Raw genomic sequence first — 20,629 nt, forward strand, 5'->3', positions numbered from 1 at the left:
TTCTCTCTCTCTTCTCTTCTCTCTCTTTCCTCTCCTCCACTTCCATCCTTCCCTCCCTCCACTCTCATCAATTATAGAGGGTTCTAGAAGCCGACGCGCAGGAAGACGGTTACCATGACGACGACGACTTTGAAGTGGACACGCCGAAACGGAAACACAGAGGCAAAGGCAGAGTGAGTGATTGACGAGAGAGAGAGAGTGAGAGTGAGAGAGAGAGAGAGGTGAGATGCACTATCCAGCAAGTAAAGTGTTTGAAAGCACACCTGCCTTAGCGGTGTATCATACAAACAGGACATCCTTAAGCTGGTGTTGAAGATTCATCTTCTCCTCTTGAGGTTGGCAGGCACAGGTGTTTGTGTGTCGCACACAAACACACACACTCACTCACTCAGTGTTTCCTGTTGTGTAGTCTGTCTATGAGAAACCGACTGACTTTATCAGACTGATCCGATCCGCTGGATCGTTTCAGTTAGTCAGACACAGACTTGTGTGGTGAGGCAGGGGAAACCGACAGCCTGAGACCTGAAATGATCAGAGACCCTTCAGCTGCATCGGCTCTGCAGCGCTTTACAGACAGAGTGGCGATTACATAATCAGAGTCTCTGATGCCCCCCCCCACACACACACACACACATAGTTTGAAAGACAAAGCAGCAGTTAAACCTTAGCTACTGGTATCTACCGGTTTCTGGGCTTATTTGCATATTTCTTTTCCGTTTTACTCTTTGCAAGTGAAATAGGATTATTATCTTGGCTCTTGATGGATGTGTGGAAATGTGGAAATATTTAAATCATAAAAGATATTTTCTTTTCTCTCCGTATGTTTAATGAAATGTCCACTAAGAGTGCAACAGGATAGAACACTACAGACTCCCTCGGGGACTCTGATGGGGTTACCCAAGTACTCCGATGCAAATTAAAGCTCTGATTACTTACTCTTTTTAAAGTTGGGCTTTGCATTTTTGCATTAAAGGGACACCAGGCAAGCCGGATGCTTTTTCTCTACGAAACTCCCCCTCGCTCGGTCTGAAGCTCTTTTCCTTTTCTCTCGTCTTCCGTCAAGGGTTTTTAAGCTGCTTCTTCGCCCGGCTCTGCCATTATACACACGCTTGCAATAGTCTCTAGCGTTTTGTTAGCCTGCCTCTGTGCTGTAAACTGATCCTGCTTCGTCGGGCGGGTAGGATACACCGAACTTGCAAGTGGGATATTCTTCCTACAGGCAGTAGGGGCGGGCGAGAGAGCCTTCATTCGCCCCGTAATGAGTCATTTAACCATATACCGACTTACGAAGATGATTAATTAACACGAAAACGTTGCCTGGTGTCCCTTTTAAAATCGAGAGACCTCTATCCCCACTCTAAAGTTGAGGAGACATTTTCTTTATCCCTGTGCACGACAATCATTTGCACTGACCTGGGGGCTCTTATCAGTCCAAGGGCGTTTTTTCTACCAACCGAAAACTGATTCTTGATACAGCTCCGTTCAGTGTTCTTCGAAACTTGGTGCCGTGTAGTGAACCGCCCAGCATTTCCACGCACAAGGATGCGTCATTACCGGAGGGTGTTATTTGCCAACTGTTCAATGACGTGCCATCTCTGAAACTTTCTCAGGTTCCGAACTGATGTGCAGTATTTTTGGCTAAAAATTCTCCAAACAGTTCAACATCTGGAGCTTGAACCAAAACAGTGTTGGTTCTCTGTTGGTAGAAAATGCCTGCTGATGAAGGGGGCGATGCAGAACCTGCTGTTTGGGTGCCTCAGCTTGCCTGGAAATGATAAGTGTTGTGTTTTTAACTGTGGATAACAAAAACAAACAAACAAACAAACAAGCAGCTCTATGGCCCTGTCTCCTGGGATGCTTGTTTTGGATGTTCTTTTCTTGTATGCCATGGCACGTAAAAACAAGGCCAAAAAGCATTCAACCATCAGACCACAGCGTCTGTGCTGTTTGTTTTTAGCTTGTGCCGAGATGGAGCCATTTTAAGGCCTGCAGAATTGCACAATGCACTGTAACTTTGAAGAAACCAGTTGAGCTTTAGAGAATTGACTTTGAGGAAAAAGCCAAGTATTTAAGCCCAGTAGGTGGATTCCCACTGTGGAGTGAAGATTGGCCTTACTTTGGGTCCACAGATGCGGTCAGGTTTAGGCTTAAAGATCCCGACTCAGCAAAAGAGCAGAAAGAATCTGTTGTGACTAGGGCTGGGCGATATGGGCCAAAACTGATATCCCGATATTTTGGGGCTGATTGGCGATATACGATATCGATACGATATTGATATTTCAAACAGAAAGAGCGAAGTGCTTCATATATTCACTCAACACAACTTATGACAACACAGCCAGTTTTAATTATATTAATTTCAGACTGCTCTAACAGAGCTGTGCAAAAAAGTGTAAACAATAACATAGGCCTACAATAGGCATAGGCTACTAGCCTGACGAGCCAGACCCACATTAAAATGTAGGGTCTGGGCACTCACCGTTCGCAGTGCTCAGTCCGAGGGGCGGGATAATCAGTTGTCTTTCAAATTCCCTCTGCACGCAATGGGACAGCGGCAGCTATATGAGTCCCATCGTTTCCCACCAGCGGAGCTAGTTGGCTAGTTAAAACGTTTGCCAACTTAATAAAAGCTTAACTCGTGTCACACTGTTCGCCAGCAGCAACATCCATCTTCTTTGTTTTCAAGTAGCAGGGAATTCAAGCCAAACCGTTGCAACTCTGCCATCAATCATTATGTTAAGCCCACCTAACGACTCTATACACGATTTCATTGGCCTGATTAAGTTTCGATTTCTGGAGCTCACAAGCCAACGGAGAGTTGCTAGCCCTGGCAGCAAATGTAATTTGCGGCCGCTAGGGGCACGTCTAGATTTCTAGGCTAATAGGCTACAGTTGCTCTGATAAAGCTGTGCAAATAACAAAAGACCAAAAGTTGACCCTGACTGACAACGCAGGCCTACATTGTACTGCACAATGCAATAGGCTATTTTGGGCACAACAATATTGAAAAAACCTGCAGTTTTGTCACACAATGCAGTTTTTTTACCTGTAAGGGTTTGATAGGGCCTAGATGACAAGCAAATGCAGACTATGATGGCCTCCAGTGGAATTTTGATTTCACAACGAAAATTCTCGGTCTAGCCGTTGATGTGCCGACGGCATAGGCATCAGCACAAACCTCTGATCAAGGTAAACAAAATCTGACTCAGTGTCCGTCATGTTTGAAAGTTTGTAGTGCTGCGAGGGAGAACGCGCAAACGCCAAAGGGCAGTTGAGCAGAGCTGCGGCTATCTGAATGGTCTGAACAAAGAAGAGCAAGTGGCTTTGATAAAATGGCCCATTATTTGACATAATACCGGTATTACGATATTGTCTCAACTACATATCGTTTTCAAAAATATATCGGTCGTAGTCGTAATACTGATATATCGCCCAGCCCTAGTTGTGACAATTATGGCCAATTATGACAGTATTGAGAGTATGTGGGAACAGTGGTAGTGTTGCTGTCTGCTGTCTGCCCGGTATCAATCCCTGAACTTGCTGTTGCGAGGCTGTGCCCCTTTCATTAAAAGCATATGCTAAATACCAGTCACATTAAACTACTTATTAGAGTTCAACCAGTAAACTCCAGTTGTAGTTCCATATGATGATATGTAAACGTCTGCACACATTTTATTGTTTTTTTTGGACACAGGTGGTCACAGTAGTAAAATGTTAAGTCCACCACTGGTGCTCCTATTGGTCCATCTGCCTGGACCTGAGACTGTACTGTAGCCCTGAGCTTTCTCTCTTTTCCTCTCTCTCTCTCTACCTGCGCAGGGTCGAGGGTCCGGCCGCCGAAGGAATGATGCCCACTCGACAGACGACCAGGACAAGCCATACGTCTGTGATAGTAAGTGCCCCAAGCCCAGCAGTCCACAGTATCAGCTCTGCCAACGAATTACACCCCATCAAGATTCATTACAGACATTCGCAACTTTAATCAGCTCTGGCTGGACATAAATTGATGCTCATCTGAAAACATCACCCCAGGCAGCAGTCTTCATCACGTGTGTGTGTGTGTGTGTGTGTGTGTGTGTGTGTGTGTGTGTACAGGGGATGATGGTGCTGTAAGTTGATTGTGGGGAATGTAGATTAAAACTGTAATACTCAGATGACACCCTTATAGGTCTGTTGAGTCCGAGCTGTAGTGAAGGCAAAACGTCTTTTTAGCAGAGTTCACTCTCAATACTGGCATTGAGCCAATGTTGATGTTGAGCCAAGGACCACTTCCTTTAGGCTGAATATGGAGATCAGAGGTGCGTTCAAATTCAGCGAACAGTGGCGAACGTATGTGGCACATATGTTTTCTAGTCTGAACAGTTAAATTATAACGATTTGGTGTACGCATTCCACTTTAACGGTAAGCCTTCGTCCAACTCCACTGTATGTTCACGGAGAACTACCTCCTCAAAACCGAGTGGAGATCTGAAGGCAAAAAGAAACACGAATGTTCGCCTATATTTGCGAATTTGAACATCCCTTAGTAATGGCAGTTTCCCTCCTGAAATCTTCCTAGTTCAGACACTCCCCAGCCCCTCAGGGTCTTTTTCAGTAAGGGGATCAGCCGGCAGTGACGGTGGTTTCAGGTGCTCTCCTGCATGCAATTTACATGTTGAAATCCACCCAAGCAGATAAGGTTCCCCCCACCACCACCACCACCATACACCCACAATGCAATGATCACAGACTTCACAGTGAAGCATTTACTCATGCCTTTTTTCTTTCTTTTCTTTCCTGTCCTTTCTTTTATTGTTTTTTATTATTTTTTTTTTTTTGTTTTTTTCCCCTCTGTTCCAGACAGACACAAACAAAAGCGTAACTCAAAATCTTCGGCCTCAGGTATACCGAGCTTTTTTTTTGTCTGCTTTTGGAAATTTGGTCTTTTTAGATGGAAACGAGGGCTAGAGGCTTAAGGATTGACACTGTTCAACCTCTCTGCCGCTGTGCACCCGTCCCCACAGTAGATGCATTCTGACCTGTCATTGCGCTGAGCCCTTGCTTAAAAAGGCCCAGCACCTTTGAACCCTTACCCATCAACACCAATCGCCCTCACGTGCACAGCAGAGAGACTATGACTTAGCTAAGATTGAGCTAGATGAATCATTCCACATATAACAAGACTTCAGGGAGAGTAGTCCCACTTTTTTTATATGCTGATCTGTATCTGTTGTTTGTTTTGGAGCGCTGTCTTTGTTGCATCTTCTCATTTGTTGTTTTGTTTGTTTACAGTTTGTGGGAAGCGCTATAGGAACCGCACAGGGTTGAGCTACCACTACACTCACGCCCACCTGGAGGACGAGGGGGCAGGGGAAAAGGAGTCTGAGCCTTCACAGTCTCCGCCCACGCACCGCCCACACAGCCGAAAACGTAAGGCCACATGCCCTGCTTCTTCTCTCCTCCTGATTGGCTGCGGACCTCACAATGATCCGATTAGCTCTCTGTTATAGGTAGACCAGTCACCAGCATTTCCAAGACTGAGGTCTGAGTCGTTACTGTCTGAGATTTGTTAGAGAAATGTTATGAGCTTTTGAAATGCATTTATCAGAGAGCCCTTTGGAGGGGTGCGGGTTGTTAAAACGTCGTGCAGTCAGTATATTTTATGAAGTGAACATTTGGAGCCAGTCATCAACTTTCTTCACTCATTCATCATCTTCTTGGATGTTTGTGTATTCCAGATGGTTAAACCATATGGAAATAGTATTGATTCAGTCTCTGAGATGGCCGTGCCAAGCATTTAACGCAGATGAAAGTGGTTTTGCTGTGATAAATCACATGTCCCAGTGGGCTACTGCGTGATCTGGAGCTAATTGCCGTGATGACTTTAAGGCCTGTTCCTCTGGCCAGACATTCACATGTATGGCTAGAGATAGCATTGTTTAAGTTTAAAGGTGCTCTAAGCAATGCCACACGTTTTTTTAGGCTAAAACATTTTATTTCACTTACTGCAAACATCACCTAACTAACCGCTAGCTGTCTGTATCCTGAATACTCTGTAAAATAATGTGATCTCTGTGGACAGCCCAGGCTCCAAAAATGGCAACAAAAACAACCTGGGCAAACCTAGCCCATAAAAACATAACAAACTCTGTGCGTTTAGGAGAGTTTCAATTGCACGGGAGCAGCATGGGAGGGAGGTGGAGGAAGTAGAGGGAGGTGGAGGAAGTAGAGGGAGGTGGAGGAAGTAGCGAGCTAGCTTTCTGTTTTGTTTGAAAGTCAACAGAAGTGACGTTACCCAGCATCGCTTAGAGCACCTTTTAAGCATTCTACCCTGTTGGTCATTCACTATGCAGACACATAAGCGTCCGTCAGATGGACAGATAGATGGATGGATAGATAGATAGATAGATAGATAGATAGATAGATAGATAGATAGATAGATAGATAGATAGATACTTTATTGATCCCCAGGGGAAATTCAAGAAGTGTGGTTGGGTCAGAATGGTTGCACCATCAGTTTGCAGTGTGGAGCTGGAAATTTGATTTCTGAATGTTCTAAAGACTGTAACCAATAACTGCCAACATTGGCCATTGCGGTCCTAACAATGTTGGGTTTTGTTGGGGGCATTGTCTGGGCACTGTGCAAGGACTTTAAGTCTTTAAGTGCACAACACACACACACACACACACACACACACACATCATCTGTCTGACTTCCTGTCTCACACAGATCCAAAAGGTCCAGACGGGAACCCTGTTCCCAACAGTAACTACTGTAGTATGTGCCTGGGCAAATCAGGCTCCAACAGAAAGATGAACAAAGCCGCAGGCTTGGCTCCCTGCTCAAAGTGTGGACGATCAGGTGAGCCTGTTCGATTTTACCCCCTTCCTCCCTCTCTTTCTTTCTTTCTTTCTCCCTCGGTCTTTCTCTCTCTCTCTCTCTCTCTCTCTCTCTCTCTCTCTCTCTGCACAGACAAAGCTATCCTAGTCCGGTCCAATCACAGGATCGGTGGTCATTGTGTATTGGTTTTCCTCATTGTGATTCGTGTCTGTCCCGTCATATTCAGCATGTGACAAAGTTCAGTGCTGTTGATTGCCCTGTCGATTGCTTCTGTCTGATCACTAAGTGTATCAGTGAGTGAACATGATATCACTCTGATAAGGGACGCGTGGCTCAGTGTTAAAAGATCTGTGAGTAATTGACACTCATCAGCTGCTGCCCTAATCATTCTTCCACCCAAATCACTAGAAAGGAAAGTGAAGAGTACATTTGGCTTAGGGCCTATCTGTCAGCTTAGCTTTGTGATGGCGATCTGTTAAGTCTGACTATGTGTTAGCGTTAGCGTCTTATCTGTCTACTGGCCTGTCTCTTAGCTTAGCTATGTGTTAGCACAATAGACAGAGAGTAAAGCTATATTTTAGTGTGGCCACGTGTTGACTTTCCCACCTATTTGTTTAGCCTTTGAGTTGTTAATCATCTTTGGAAAAAGTCACTGTTTCACACACAACTAATGAAGCAATGGACCTAGTTATTCCTGAAAGTCACGCTGACTCGTAGCGTACGCTGACTCGCAGCGTCTGTGTGTGTTTGTGTGTGTGTGTGTGTCTGTCTGAGCAGGCAACGGTGTGGAGGAGGAGAAGCCACGGCCTTTTGCTGGCGCGGAGGAGCTCTTTGGCACCACGTCCGAGAGCGATACGTCCACCTTCCACGGCTTCGAGGAAGACGACCTCGATGACGAGCCCACGTCCAACGGCAACAAGAAGGCCGCACAGTGCAGATAGAGCACACACACACACACACACACATACACACACACACACACACACACACACACACACACACACACACACACACACACACACAACAAACACAGACACATACACTCACCCACACAGACACACACACACATTCACACTTGCACACACTCACATACAGCAAACACAACAGGACCTTCTCTAACCAGAGACACTTTTAACAAACTCCTGTTAAACAAAGAAGAAAAATGAAGAAAAAAAAAAGCGCTGCTTTTTAATTGTTTTCCTGGCCGTTTTTGCAGAAAGCACAAATAATGATTTCAGCGAAGAAAAATGCAAGTTTTCTTTTATGATTACTGGAAACTTTAAGCCTTTTTGAATAAGTTATAAACTTGCTTTTTTATTATTGTTATTTAAATAAGGAGAGTGTGAAGCTGACAGACTGGGTGTCCTGATGAAAGAGGCGCTCTTCGTGTGAAACAATGGAACAGTTTGTCTTTCGGGATGCTTTTTCCCCCCTTGTAGGACAAATTTCAACTTGTTTTTGCAAACAAGAACACTGGAACATGTGGATTTAATTTTATAGCTTTTCTGGGATAGTTTGCCAGCTAAATTAAATTTTTTAAAAATAAATTATAAATAATAAACAGTTGATGTAAGAGAGAAGTCAGAAGGAACTTCTGCTGTACGTTGACCTATTCCGTGAGGAAATGCCTATGGAAGGAAGAGAATACATGAGTCGACTGTTTTTGGATTACTGGGCTTTTACTATGAGTGGCTGAGACGGTCAAGAAGTTGACATCATCCAGTCCAACGGGTTTTGCATTGACATTTGGGGGAGGGTCACTACTGTGATGACCTACAGCCAGCGCAGTGAAGGTAAGGGTTAGCATTGCTAAGCACTTCTGTCACATATCATAGGAGTCTGGGGGTCGTCATGTTCTGAGATCTTCACAACACACTATATCTCTAGAGGTTGCTTAGAAGTGGATATGTGCTTAAATATAAATGTAATAATGTACAGTGGCTTTAAGTGTTCATTGTGGTTGCCCATATAATCATGTGTGTGTGTGTGTCTTTGAAGACCCAACTTTTCTGAGAGTGCCACCTCTCCTAGTGCTACATACAACTGGACATGCTTAATCTAGCATTTTCCACAACACTCTTCTCAATCCTGACTGTCCCTCCTTCCTCCCATGACTTAACTTTGCTTAAACTGGCATTCTATTCTATGCAAGTAGTAGTACTTCTTGCTGCATGTCCACTGCACCTTAACTGTTCCCTTTTTTGCAAGTTGCTTTAGATAAAAGTATTAGCTAAATTACTATGTGTGTGTGTGTGTGTGTGTGTGTGTGTGTGTGTGTGTGTGTGTGTGTGTGTCTTCTTTGGGTTGTTGGCAACACTCAAAGTCCCTATGCATGGCGGATGTGCTGAAGTCGGCATCACTGTCACACAGCAGTCAGATGACTGCACTGTGTGTGTGTGTGTTTGTGAGTGAGAGAGAGAGTTTGTGTGAGAGTGTGTGTGTGTGCGCGCATTACCTCCCAAGCATGTGCATCCAATTTAAAGCTACACACACACAGGAAGCACTAAGCTATGACCTCAGATACTGTTACCGGGTGACACAATTACATTACGTTATACCCCTGTCATCACAGTTTGTCATTTCTCATCAATTCTGCAGTCTGATTAACAAAAAAACAAAACTTCAGATTATATCGAATTGCAAGATATTGTACATGTACGATATATTGCAGTGTGCCTCAGTGAGCCTTGCTGAACCATGGAGCATATTTAACTCCATCTGCATTGTGTGGGTTTTTGCAAGGTGTTGTGATGTCAGCTTATTCTATGTTCTGTCCTCGCTGGTGCATCACACTATCTCCCTTCTGTTTCCCTTGCAGGACACACAGCTGGGGGTTTGGGCATTCAGTCGGGGAGCTTGGTCGCTTCGTCCTCTGAACGGACAGATCTGCTGAGACCCCCGCAAACGCACACAGACCCCCTCAGACTCCTGGACACACACACACACACACACACACACACACACACACACACACACACACACACACACACACAGATTCCCATCCACCCTGGCAAACGCACACAGACCCCAACAGACTCCTCTGGACACACACACACATACACATACACACACACACACACACACAGATTCCCATCCACCCTGGCAAACGCACACAGACCCCATCAGACTCCTCTGGACACACACACACATACACAGACACGTACACACACACACACACACACACACCCATCCACTCTCCTGCTATGCACCTAATACGGACACCAGATGTCAACTTGATGAACTCACGGGGGTGAACTGTGTGGATGAATACCGTACTTTTGAAGTACTTTCTTGTTTTTCCTTTTTTGTTTTTCTTCTGAAGCTTTTCTGACTGGTTTTCTGACTGGTCTTTTGAGTCTACTGGTGCCCCTTTTCATGTTCCCAGTGTAGAGGACTGATGTGGACCAAACAGCCTTACACAAGTGTCAGAAACAGTGGATCTAACCCTCTTTTGAGGAAAAAAAATGACATTTGACAAATGACAAATGAAGGATATAAATGAAATCAAACTGATTTGTATTTAACAAGTGTCCATTCACCGCTTTTCCTTTTGAAGCACTTGTGTTTTTCTGTTTTTTTTTTTTTTTTTTTTTTTTTTTTTTTGTCTACCTAAAAATCTGCTTTGCTTACTATTACTGTAGGTGTCTTTGCACATAAGAGTAGTGGCCATGGAAGGATTAAAAGCCAGATTTAAAAAAAAAAAAAAAAAATCTAAAGCAAACAAACACACACGTACCAGACTCGATCCCTTGTCTATGCATGAAAACGGACTAGAATCAGACAGGGCAAGCGTGGTCTGGCTACACTGTCACTGCATCAATGCTGAACTGTTGCAGTTGGGGTGCCTAAGGCTGCCGGAGGATCCCTGACCGAACTAACCAGGGATCACCTCATCAGCTCACACACAAGAGTCACATAACACTGCTTTTCTAATCCCCTGCCCTGAAGGACGGAGGCTCCCGAGCAAAAAGCTACGCTAGTGGTGTTGGGGATTGAGGGTGTACTGATGGGTGGTTCTGGGGCTTTGCTGTGGCCAGCTAAGGCTGCTAAGCTCAGCTAGGCTAGCGCAAATGTGAAGTGACACGTCAACGTCATTAAGTTCATCACTGTGCTTGGACTAGGATGCTCACAGGAAACCAAGTGTGACAGCCATAACTGAAGACACAGCCAGATCAGACACATACTCTCTCTCTCTCTCACACACACACACACTTTCACTTTCGTTCTCTCTTCCTCTCTGCTCTCTCTCACACACACACTCACACAACCTCTGCCATGGTGCTGAACATTTTCAACAAATCAACAGTGACCTCTGATTAGTGCTACATCTACTAGGTATTGTCCCTCAGCCCCCCCCCCTCTCACTGTTTCTCTTCTATCTTACTGGGGCCATAGTTCAAACTCTCCCTTTAAAATGTGAAACGGGTTTAGACTCATTACCTACATTTTTCTGCTTTTGCTTTAGTTGACCTAGAAGTTTGTTTTGTTTTTTTTTGTAAGGTTGTTTGTGTCCCTGTGTCGTGGAGTGGAGTTGACGGACATTTGACCCGGACGCCTCGGCCTACTTTGGATCTTTTCTCCTGGGCCTGTGGTCTGGTCTCGGTCGACCACCCCCGCTCTGGACATGAGCACCAAGCTCAGGCATCTGATGTAAACTACTGTTGATTGCCCTTTTTTGACTCATAGTGGGGAGGGGGGGATCAGGGACAGAACTGGCTGCCCCCCTCCTTTCCTCTGCTTACTCCCTTGCACCCCCCCACCACCTCCATGTCTGGTTACTACCTGCCTCCCTGTCGCATGATTGTGACCCCCCACCCCCCTTCCAGTGATGTGTATGGACCATTGCCATAAACACAGCAATAAGCTGAAATGCAAAAGCTTTTGTGTTCCACTGATGAAAAGCGATGGGATTCTAAGACAGTTACCACATATAGATTGGACAACAGTGTCTTCTTCAGCCTACTCTTTCAATGAAATAAACACATACTGTCAGCTCAACGTTGGAAAATGTTACTCTGTGTTGACCTGTATGAGTGCAGTAAAATCGGAGATGGTAACCCTTCATCCATCACTGTCACGCATCCTTCCCTGTTCATCTATGTCCACTCCTCGGCACATGCTCATAGTTTATTTTGACTATAATTGTCGTTACATAGGCCTACCCACTCTTGCGGAAAAGCGTCGGATTAAAAGTTTGAGAATGTCTCTCTCTCTCACACACACACACGCGCGCGCACACGCTCTTATCCCTCAGGGACTCTGTTCCTAACAGTGAATAATTTTCCTGAAACGGGAGAAATGTGTGTTCTTCCTTCATCCCACTGTTTTGTCGTTCGAGTCACCATGGGAACTAACTAACGAGTGTAGAGTAGCATAGGAAAAAGGCCAGAAATGTCAGATACCCCGTTATTTTAGCAGTGGGCGCGCAGCGCAGAGATCAGTAATGTTTGGTTTGCCGGTGACATCCCTCAGCTATCGGATCATGGGCACTTCGAAACGTAGCCTAGCCTACTGCTCTTCTTGAAAGTCTGTTATCATTATCATCATGATCTTCGATTCCTTTGGATGGACGAAACGGTGAAATCATATGAATATATTGGCAAGCCTAGCCTCTATACCTCAAAAGTGACATGGACAGCAATAAACCTGTGTGTTTTGTGTAATCCTGGACAGCTTCAGGAACAGGTACCAGGTGAATTATACGCTAACTGGTCGTTTTGTCTTCAGCTGTAAATATTGTAATGCAGATGGAACGAAGTCTTTGTTAGTGAAGATATTTTTTATTGTTATGACATTAAAATAATAAGACTATCAACTATCTCTGTTGGGATGTCTGGTTGACTTCATAGCAATCTTTTGACCAGTCTAATTGAAAAAAAGGTGACTATAAAAACTTTTCTGAATAGCCTAAAAAAGCTGATTGATCACGATACACTACTAGGCTACTACATTGACACGAAATGGACTCCTCTGGACACACACACACACACCCATCTACTCTCCTGCTATGCAGACGGACACCGTCAATGTTTGAGTTGGCATTTGCCAGCCATGCCCCCAGACTCATGATGCTGATATGCCTACCGGCAGTCGATTTGATTATGGAGCCACTATTGGGCTCGGCAGGCCTACTTCTGATTGGTAGCCTACATTAATATTAGGCTAGTTGCATGACAGCACTACCCGACTTCAAGGATAGTCATTGGCCACATTTACAGTTGAAATCGTACGGCCATCAATCAAAACCATCATCTTTTTAAATGCGAAATGTCACCATTACGCACGTCTCTTACTCCTGCTTTGATCCATATGTTAATTGTGGTGAATTAAACTACTATGACATTAAATCATGCTTGGAAATGTTAATTAAGGGGCTGAGCACAGATAGATCATTAGATTGATCGATGGAGTGACTGACAAAATGGACTAGGCATTGTTAAATTAATCAGCGTTGTTCAAATGCTAATATGTAAACAGGACGATGACAGCTTCAGCATGCCTCTGTTTTGGTAGTCATGTGATAGAGAGATCTATAAGAGGAAACTATAGCAGAATAATTTAAAACCATCTATGAAGACCAGCAGGCGCTCTCTGCGTTACACCCGAGCCCTCTATCCTATAAGTGATCCTGGGTTTAAGTGCTGAGCTATTCCCGGTGGTAAACCAAACGGGGTTACTGTGGCAAAAATGAACTTAAAAGCATTTACCGCAATAATCCCTGTCTGAAGCCAGATTCATTTTCAGTAAGTGATAGCCAACATTGACTCTTACAATGAACCTGCAGCTTTGTCGATTTAAAAGACCCAGATGGTGGCAGTTTTGATGAGGTGAGAAGCTTGACCTGAGGGAATCTTTGTTATGCAACCCATCCAGTCGGAGTGGGGTTTGTCTTGCAAAAGTGTAGCTTAGGAGGGGAGGGGGAGGGCCCAACCCCCCGTTGGGTTTTTTTGGTGGTGACACCCCAGGTTTCCCTCCACTTTTAAAACACTTATGTAAGCCTCTTTATGATCAAACTCTCTATGATCAAACCAATTCCCCTTGGGGATCAATAAAGTATCTATCTATCTATCTATCTATCTATCTATCTATTCAATTTAAGAAACAACTAAACCCAGGGTCTAGCCTGTAACTCACACGGAAATAAAACAGCAAGATAATATTGACAAAAGATATCATTTAAAAATACTTTCCAAATACATTCAGCATGCAATACTGTTAGGTTTCAGAACTTCATAGTTGCAGTTATCCAATTCAATCATGAGAGGTATCTGGCATCCATACAATGCAATTGTGCCTCAATCGGAAACAGTATAGGAGGCAGACTGCACCGACTCGGTGGCTTCCATAGGAAGCATAAAGCATAATGGGAAAACAAAAAAGAAACACACATCAAGGTCACAAAACCACACACACACACACACCCACACACACACACACACACACACAGACTTAAATCTAGGCATTAACTCCTCTGTGTCTTTTGGCTTAGATGAAGCAGAAAAACTTTTTCCAGCCCCCGCTCGAGAAGGTCTTTGCGCGGCCCATAATTCCTAGTTTCCTGGCCCGATAGGCCTTGTGCTTTATGGCAGCGAAGATGGCAGAGTCAAAGGCCTCCTTCAGGTTATCCTGGGTCAGAGCAGAACACTCCACGTAGTCCTGCGCCCGTATTTGCTCGGCCAGGCCACGGGCCTGAGAGCTTTCCACGGGCTTAAACCGGAGCTGGTTCAGGTTGATGAGAACGTTGACGTCGTATCGCAGGTCAGCCTGGGTGCCAATGAGGATGATGGGTAACGTAGGATTGTGGGCACGTAGCTGGGGGATCCACTTGGTGGTGATGTTGTGGAAGGACGTAGGGTTGACCACACTGAAGCACAGGAGGAACACATCTGTGTGGTTGTAACACAGGGAGCGGAACTTGTCATACTCCTCCTGCAAGAAGAAATATGGGGTTAACAACTCATACATCTAATCTCAAGAATCTAATCTCTCATACATCTTGCCTCTTGATTTCATTTGTCTAACCCAGACCAAGATAGCCCTCATTTGCATGGAGGTGAAGGGGGAGGGGAAGCATAGAACATCTTTGAGTAATTCCAGATAGGTGTTATGTCACAGTTTGAAAGACACTAAGAATGTTCCTCAATATTATAGAAGAATATGGAAACAAGACAACATCCTACCTGCCCTGCCGTGTCCATCAGTTGAATTCGGACAGGTATCCCATCCACTGTAACCGACCCTGAATAAGGTTAAGTTAACAGTTAATTTTTACAAATCATGATGACAATGCACAAGGTCACACACCATGTGTGTATTTCAAGTAGTGATATAATCATAAACCTAGGTAAGTTATAATATTGAAACAGTAAACTCCTACAGGAAGAGCCTTATGACTAGTCTTCAAACAAAACAATAGCAAAAAGCTCTTCTTTCCAGGGCTTCAATGCGGTCTTTCCTAGTTTGTTCAGTGCAGTCTTGTCCAGCCAACTTGAAATAAACCCCACGTCTGTGCAACTTTAGATAACTTACCAGTAAAAACATCGAACGCTGTCTGTTGGTATTCATCGGGATAACCGTTGGCAATGTAGCTGATGATCATGCTGGTCTTCCCTACGGCTCCATCACCAACCAACATACAGCTGATGGTCGGGTCAGACTCAGTCTTTGCCTCTGCAACACTGCGATCCACCTCAGGTAACATTCCGACAGGTAGGTTAGCCTACTCCACGCGGTTAACGTCCGGGAACTGAGCTCTTCTGTCCAGGTAGTTGTTTCTGATGGTTACTGGATGCGTACAGTATGCCGACAAGAGTGCAGTAGACGACCTCTCCCTCAGACCCCAAATGTGTATCCAATCGCCGCGGACAGTGGTTTGATTTAAAACTGCCGCCCAATCGCCTCGGTTCTCGCTGCGTCACTGATCGCTTTGATGTAAAGTGGATACAATTGCCGGGGTCACACCCCTTGGCGAAGTCAGCACGTGGGAGGCAAATTTAAAAAGGGTTTAACGTTGTCTACGTTAAAGAGTTGTCCAATGAACTAGTGAAACAAAAATAAAGTTAAATGTAGCCTAGGCTGTAGTACCATGGCAAGACACCTCACAGACAAGACGGAGTGGCTTAAGTCAATACTGGTTTTACCAGAATGGCGTCGGTAAACTGTTAAAGCTGTGTATAACTGGATGTTCTCGTTTTTCGTCTACCTACGTTTTGTTATGAGCTTTTGATTGGTTAGGCCTACTTTTATCATCACGGGGCATGGGGGCGCGGACGTGTGGTAGGTTCCAAACCAAAATCTGCAGAAGTGTAAAGTAGCCTGTATAGGTGTATCTGTGGAGTTGTGTTTTATTGATGTCAAAGTTCTCCTTGTGTTTTGTGCTATTAATAGAAGGTCTTGTCAACTTAGGTCAGTGAAGTTAGAAAGTAGCCTGTTATCCTTTTAAAGAACATCGTTCCTTTATTGGAACACCTACCCCTTCCCCCCCTACGCCAACATTCTAAAATAAATCAATTGTATGCACCATATTGCTATGTAGCATAATGTTATACACCACTTTGGGAATCCAAACATGACAACCTTTTTCATGTACAATCTGTAAGTGCTTTACATGGTCAGATTAATCTTACTATGTCTCATTTCAGTTGAATCAAAAATGCCCTCCTCCCCATCCTCTGCCTTTGGTGCTTCCCTACCTTCTAGCTGCAGTGTGTATCCTTAGCAATAATAGATGCAGCATATTGGGTATTCAAATATTTACAGCAATCCATAGAAATTGAATATTCATGTATTTTTATCCAATATTAGTTGTGTAGCCTAGATATATAGTCCATCTTATACACACGCATTGAACCAATAAAGAAAATGCAAAAATAGAGAACTTTGTAATTATTCCATATTTTGTGTAGTCAGTTTATATCAGAACCTCTGACATAGTGTTACCTCTCTATTAAGACCATTATGCGTCTACGCCATGAGGTTGCCACACAGTAAGGCTTTTATTGTCAGTATACATTTTGGGTAACCAAAACTCCTATGGGGAGTTTCCATAGGGCATTTTACAAAACGCATGAGCATTACTTGGCAAATAATGGTCTAAAGTAGGCTACTCATTTTTCATTCTATCTACTTTTGGACAAGACTTGGTGCAAGGGCTCAGTTGTGTTTCTAAAGGCCTTTCAAGTGACCTAGAGGGCTGAAATGTGGTCAGTTCAGAGATTCTTGTTATCCGACAGAAAGAAAAAATTATATTCTAGCCTCTGTTACTCTATGCCAATACTTCGCACAGCTAGGGGTGCGTTTCCCAGTTGCTAACCTGTTAGAAGCTTAGCTGGTTGGCAATGGGAAATTGCATTGCAACCAACAAAGTTTCTAACTTAGTTAGAAACTATGGTTTTGGGAAACATGCCCCTGATTGTTTCCTAAGAAACTACAGGGTCTAGCTTTCTAAAGATGGTGGCGGTGGTAGTGTAGTGGTTAAGGAGCTGGGCTAGCGTGCAGTAGCCTGAAAGTTGTCGGTTCAATTCCCGGCTTCCACCGTTGTGCCCTTGAGCAAGGCACTTAACCCCAAGTTGCTCCAGGGACAATGTGATCCCTTGTAATATAGCTGACATATGTAAGTCACTTTGGTCAAGAAGTGTCTGCTAAATGTAATGTAATGTAAAGAGGTAGGTAGGCCAAAAGAGGTGCGAACAGTGCCCTCTGAGTAGACAAGTGCAATTTCGGGGTAAACGTCTCCTTTATTTGGTTGTCTTGATTAATTTACAAGCCTGTCATTATGTTATTTTTTAATTTATATTAGTTTAAAATGAGCCCAACGCGCACAAGGCATTTCCTTATCTCTTGTTGCATCTTTCCTCTAATCCCACTTTCCCACCATACAAAACAACAGCGATTGTTTGGTGAGTCCGTTCCATGCTGCGCTCTCCTTATTGGCTTTCCAGAGGACCCCCTCGGGTGACTAACAGGTCGTAATACCATTTTCTCTCTTTTCGCATTATCTGAACCCTCCAGTTGTTTTAGCGTAATGGGTTACATCCGTTTTTGGTGAGTACGCCCCAAAGTCTAAAGGTGTACTAGTCTGAAACATATATCACATCTCTGCATAATGTATTCTGTCCATGCTGTAGTTCAGTATGTCTACCTGTAGAGGGCTCTGTAACCAAAGACAGGAGCACTCCAATTTTAATGTGCTTTTGCAACGCGCTCTACAGGCCTAACGGCACCACCAACCCATTGTGCTTCGTAAATGCAGCCCTCCAGAGCGGACACGGCCTTTCTGTCAACAGCCGCCCAGTGCTCGGCTCAGCTGCCAGGTGGTGGACTGGACACAGCGCCAAATGCTCCAGGAGCTGCTGTGTGTTTATGGGATTTCCTCCGTTGACGCTGGCCACTGTCACCTTTCTGTGAAGTCCATGTTATATGGCATACACAGCGGTAATTGTTTTACGATGGCGATCCCTGGTGAGCGGGTTAATCTGAGTGTCTTTGTAATGCTAATTAGTGAGTTGATGTCTGTAACACCATTGTATATTTACAGTTTGTCACTGCTAATTTCTTTAGATTAACAAGATAATATCTCACAAGATTCATGAAGAACCAGTGGGTTTATTAGATAAGATCAGAATTGTTGACGTAAGGCTGTGTCCTCTTCTACAGAAATTCAGAATAAAGTTGGAGGGCCAGTAAGGATTTGTCATATGCTTCTCAGGTCAGTGGAAATATATTTCTGGGTGAAAAATGTAAAATTAGACGACGTTTCTTATCTTTCGGACCCTGCAGGAAGTTCTGGGGGCATTGTGTGTGGAGGTTTGTGTTTCCTGTGTGCCGACTGACTGCGTTCCTCTCACTCCTACTCCCACCTGCAAAGTGAGTGATTAATCGTGAACTTATTCCCGGACGCCACGGGAACGAACATCTGGGCCGTTGTGGCATCGCTCGCCCGTATCACTATCGCCACTTTTCACTCTTTACCATGACACCCGCGTTTCACCAGCGCTCCCGCTTCCAAAACTCAAGGTAACATCTGTGTGCAGGAAACAGCTGAGGCCCATTGTGGGAACCATTGCACTGCGTCTCCCCATGTTTTCCCTCGAGTTTTAAATGTGTCAGTTTATCATCAAAGAAAAAGAGTGTGTGTGGCCTTTGTATGCAGTCCAAGTGCACTGCCTCAGTTTCATTATGTCTAATAAATGTAATAGGCGACACAGTGTGACTGCAAGTTGTTTACGACCATTCTCAGCTGAGTTCTTTGCAAATTGTTGCACCATCATTTCCTAACCTCTCCATCGGATGGCAGTAGCTCCCTGTTGAAGTTGTAAGGGTGTTTTGAAAGCCCACGGCCTAGCCTTGATGAGCACGCCATTGCCAAGTAACGGCTGCCCCCGGCTATTGTGTCTGTGTATGTTTTATTGTCGTTAATGATTGCGCCCTTTCTCGCTAGAAGGGTAGGCAGGCGTTGTCAGGTAGCCCAGACATGAAGTCAAAGCCCGGCATGTTTTTCGTGGTGTAATCTCTGCAGCAATGGCGGGCTAATGGATTTCCTCTGCCGGCCCTTTTCACACTGCATGATCTAGGCGAATCGGCCTTTAAACACGCGCGTTTGATCAGCTTTGGGGGTCTGGGTTTGGCTCTACTAACTATATCTGTCGTCGTGGTGCAGCACTCTACTTCACAACCTTAAAACAAAACCTCAGCACAATAGAAAATCTGCTAACAAGGTATTAAAAGATTATGTTGCCCTAAGCTGGAGATAAAAACTGCTTGAGTAGAATCAAATCAGAGGCGCATAAAAGTGACCTAAAGAGTTGTGTACCACAACATCCAAATTATCCCCGCCTCCTCTACACACACATGTATACACCCACACAGTTACACACACACACACTCACTCAGAGTCACACTAAAGGTCTTACATTTGAGCATATCTGGTGAAACATTACCACAAAGTGTGCAGTGCTTCCTTTTGAAACAATCTGGAAAGTTTTTGCCGAGGTTATGTTATAACAGGATTTTGGTGGTGCATCCTGAACAAATGAGATAGGTTACAGTTTCCTGAGCGAGCGACCTCCCGTGGCGTGGCTGTGGATGATGACCTGCTTGTGGCCGTGTTCACCCAGGGGGGCCGATGGGATTGGACACTCCAGGGTAAATCCTCTTCTGCTCTGTTGTTGTGCGGGAGAGAGACACACACACTGCTGAAGCGGATGCTGCTTTGGACACTCATAAAAGCCTCCCTTTAGGACCCCCTAAAAACATTCTGTTTCATTTCAATTCCCTAAAATGTTCAGTCATTTCAGTATTTCTCTACTGAAAAACAAAACACGAATATCCTTCAGGTTTGACTTGGCTGGAGGAATGTCTGGCTGATTAACACATTCATATTACAAACTTTATGAGTTGCATTCCCAAGTTTACGGTTTCATGCACAGATCTAAATCTGCAGGTATCTGGGTGTACACAGAACCTAGACCATACAATGCCATGTAAATGACTGTGTTAAAGAAGGTGAAACATAGGTATAACAGCTTCAAAGTCATTTTGATGGTAAACTGACTTGTAGCAGAGACTTTCTAATGAGGAGACACAACGCTCAAAAAATCCTCCATAGAAAGGCATGGGATTAGTTTGTGACGCCAATATGGTAGTTGTCTACACATAATATCCCACTAACCTGACCCTAGCCAGATGAATTTCGCTCCGCCTAGCTCCACTCATCCATCTGGAACCGATCTATTGAAGTGTTGCTTCAGAAGGCTGGGCCTAATCAAAAAATGCTTGCATATGATTGAATAAGCCACTTCTCCGTCATCT

General features: G+C 44.4%; 2 protein-coding genes across 2 annotated transcripts in view; one reads left to right on the forward strand and one right to left on the reverse strand.

Moving 5' to 3' along the window:
- LOC125312280 (zinc finger protein DPF3-like) overlaps positions 1 to 12,638 on the forward strand; it is a 34,973-nt gene extending 22,335 nt beyond the window's left edge. The window contains exons 6-11 of the mRNA XM_048270733.1: positions 78 to 173; positions 3,820 to 3,892; positions 5,272 to 5,409; positions 6,710 to 6,841; positions 7,598 to 8,613; positions 9,639 to 12,638. Of these exons, the coding sequence (XP_048126690.1) occupies positions 78 to 173; positions 3,820 to 3,892; positions 5,272 to 5,409; positions 6,710 to 6,841; positions 7,598 to 7,761 (603 nt within the window). The 3' untranslated portion in view covers positions 7,762 to 8,613; positions 9,639 to 12,638. The remainder of the gene's footprint in view (positions 1 to 77; positions 174 to 3,819; positions 3,893 to 5,271; positions 5,410 to 6,709; positions 6,842 to 7,597; positions 8,614 to 9,638) is intronic.
- A 1,336-nt stretch (positions 12,639 to 13,974) lies between these two features.
- On the reverse strand, positions 13,975 to 16,213 carry rhov (ras homolog family member V). The gene is made up of 3 exons (XM_048270734.1): positions 15,350 to 16,213; positions 15,001 to 15,059; positions 13,975 to 14,749 (listed from the first exon to the last, which is right to left on the reverse strand). Exons 1-3 carry the CDS (start codon positions 15,519 to 15,521, stop codon positions 14,306 to 14,308), a joined length of 675 nt encoding a protein of 224 aa, XP_048126691.1. The 5' UTR covers positions 15,522 to 16,213; the 3' UTR covers positions 13,975 to 14,305.
- Between the last annotated feature and the right edge of the window lie 4,416 nt (positions 16,214 to 20,629).

Source organism: Alosa alosa, chromosome 19 (assembly GCF_017589495.1).
Source record: "Alosa alosa isolate M-15738 ecotype Scorff River chromosome 19, AALO_Geno_1.1, whole genome shotgun sequence".
NCBI classification, from domain to species: Eukaryota; Metazoa; Chordata; class Actinopteri; order Clupeiformes; family Clupeidae; genus Alosa; species Alosa alosa.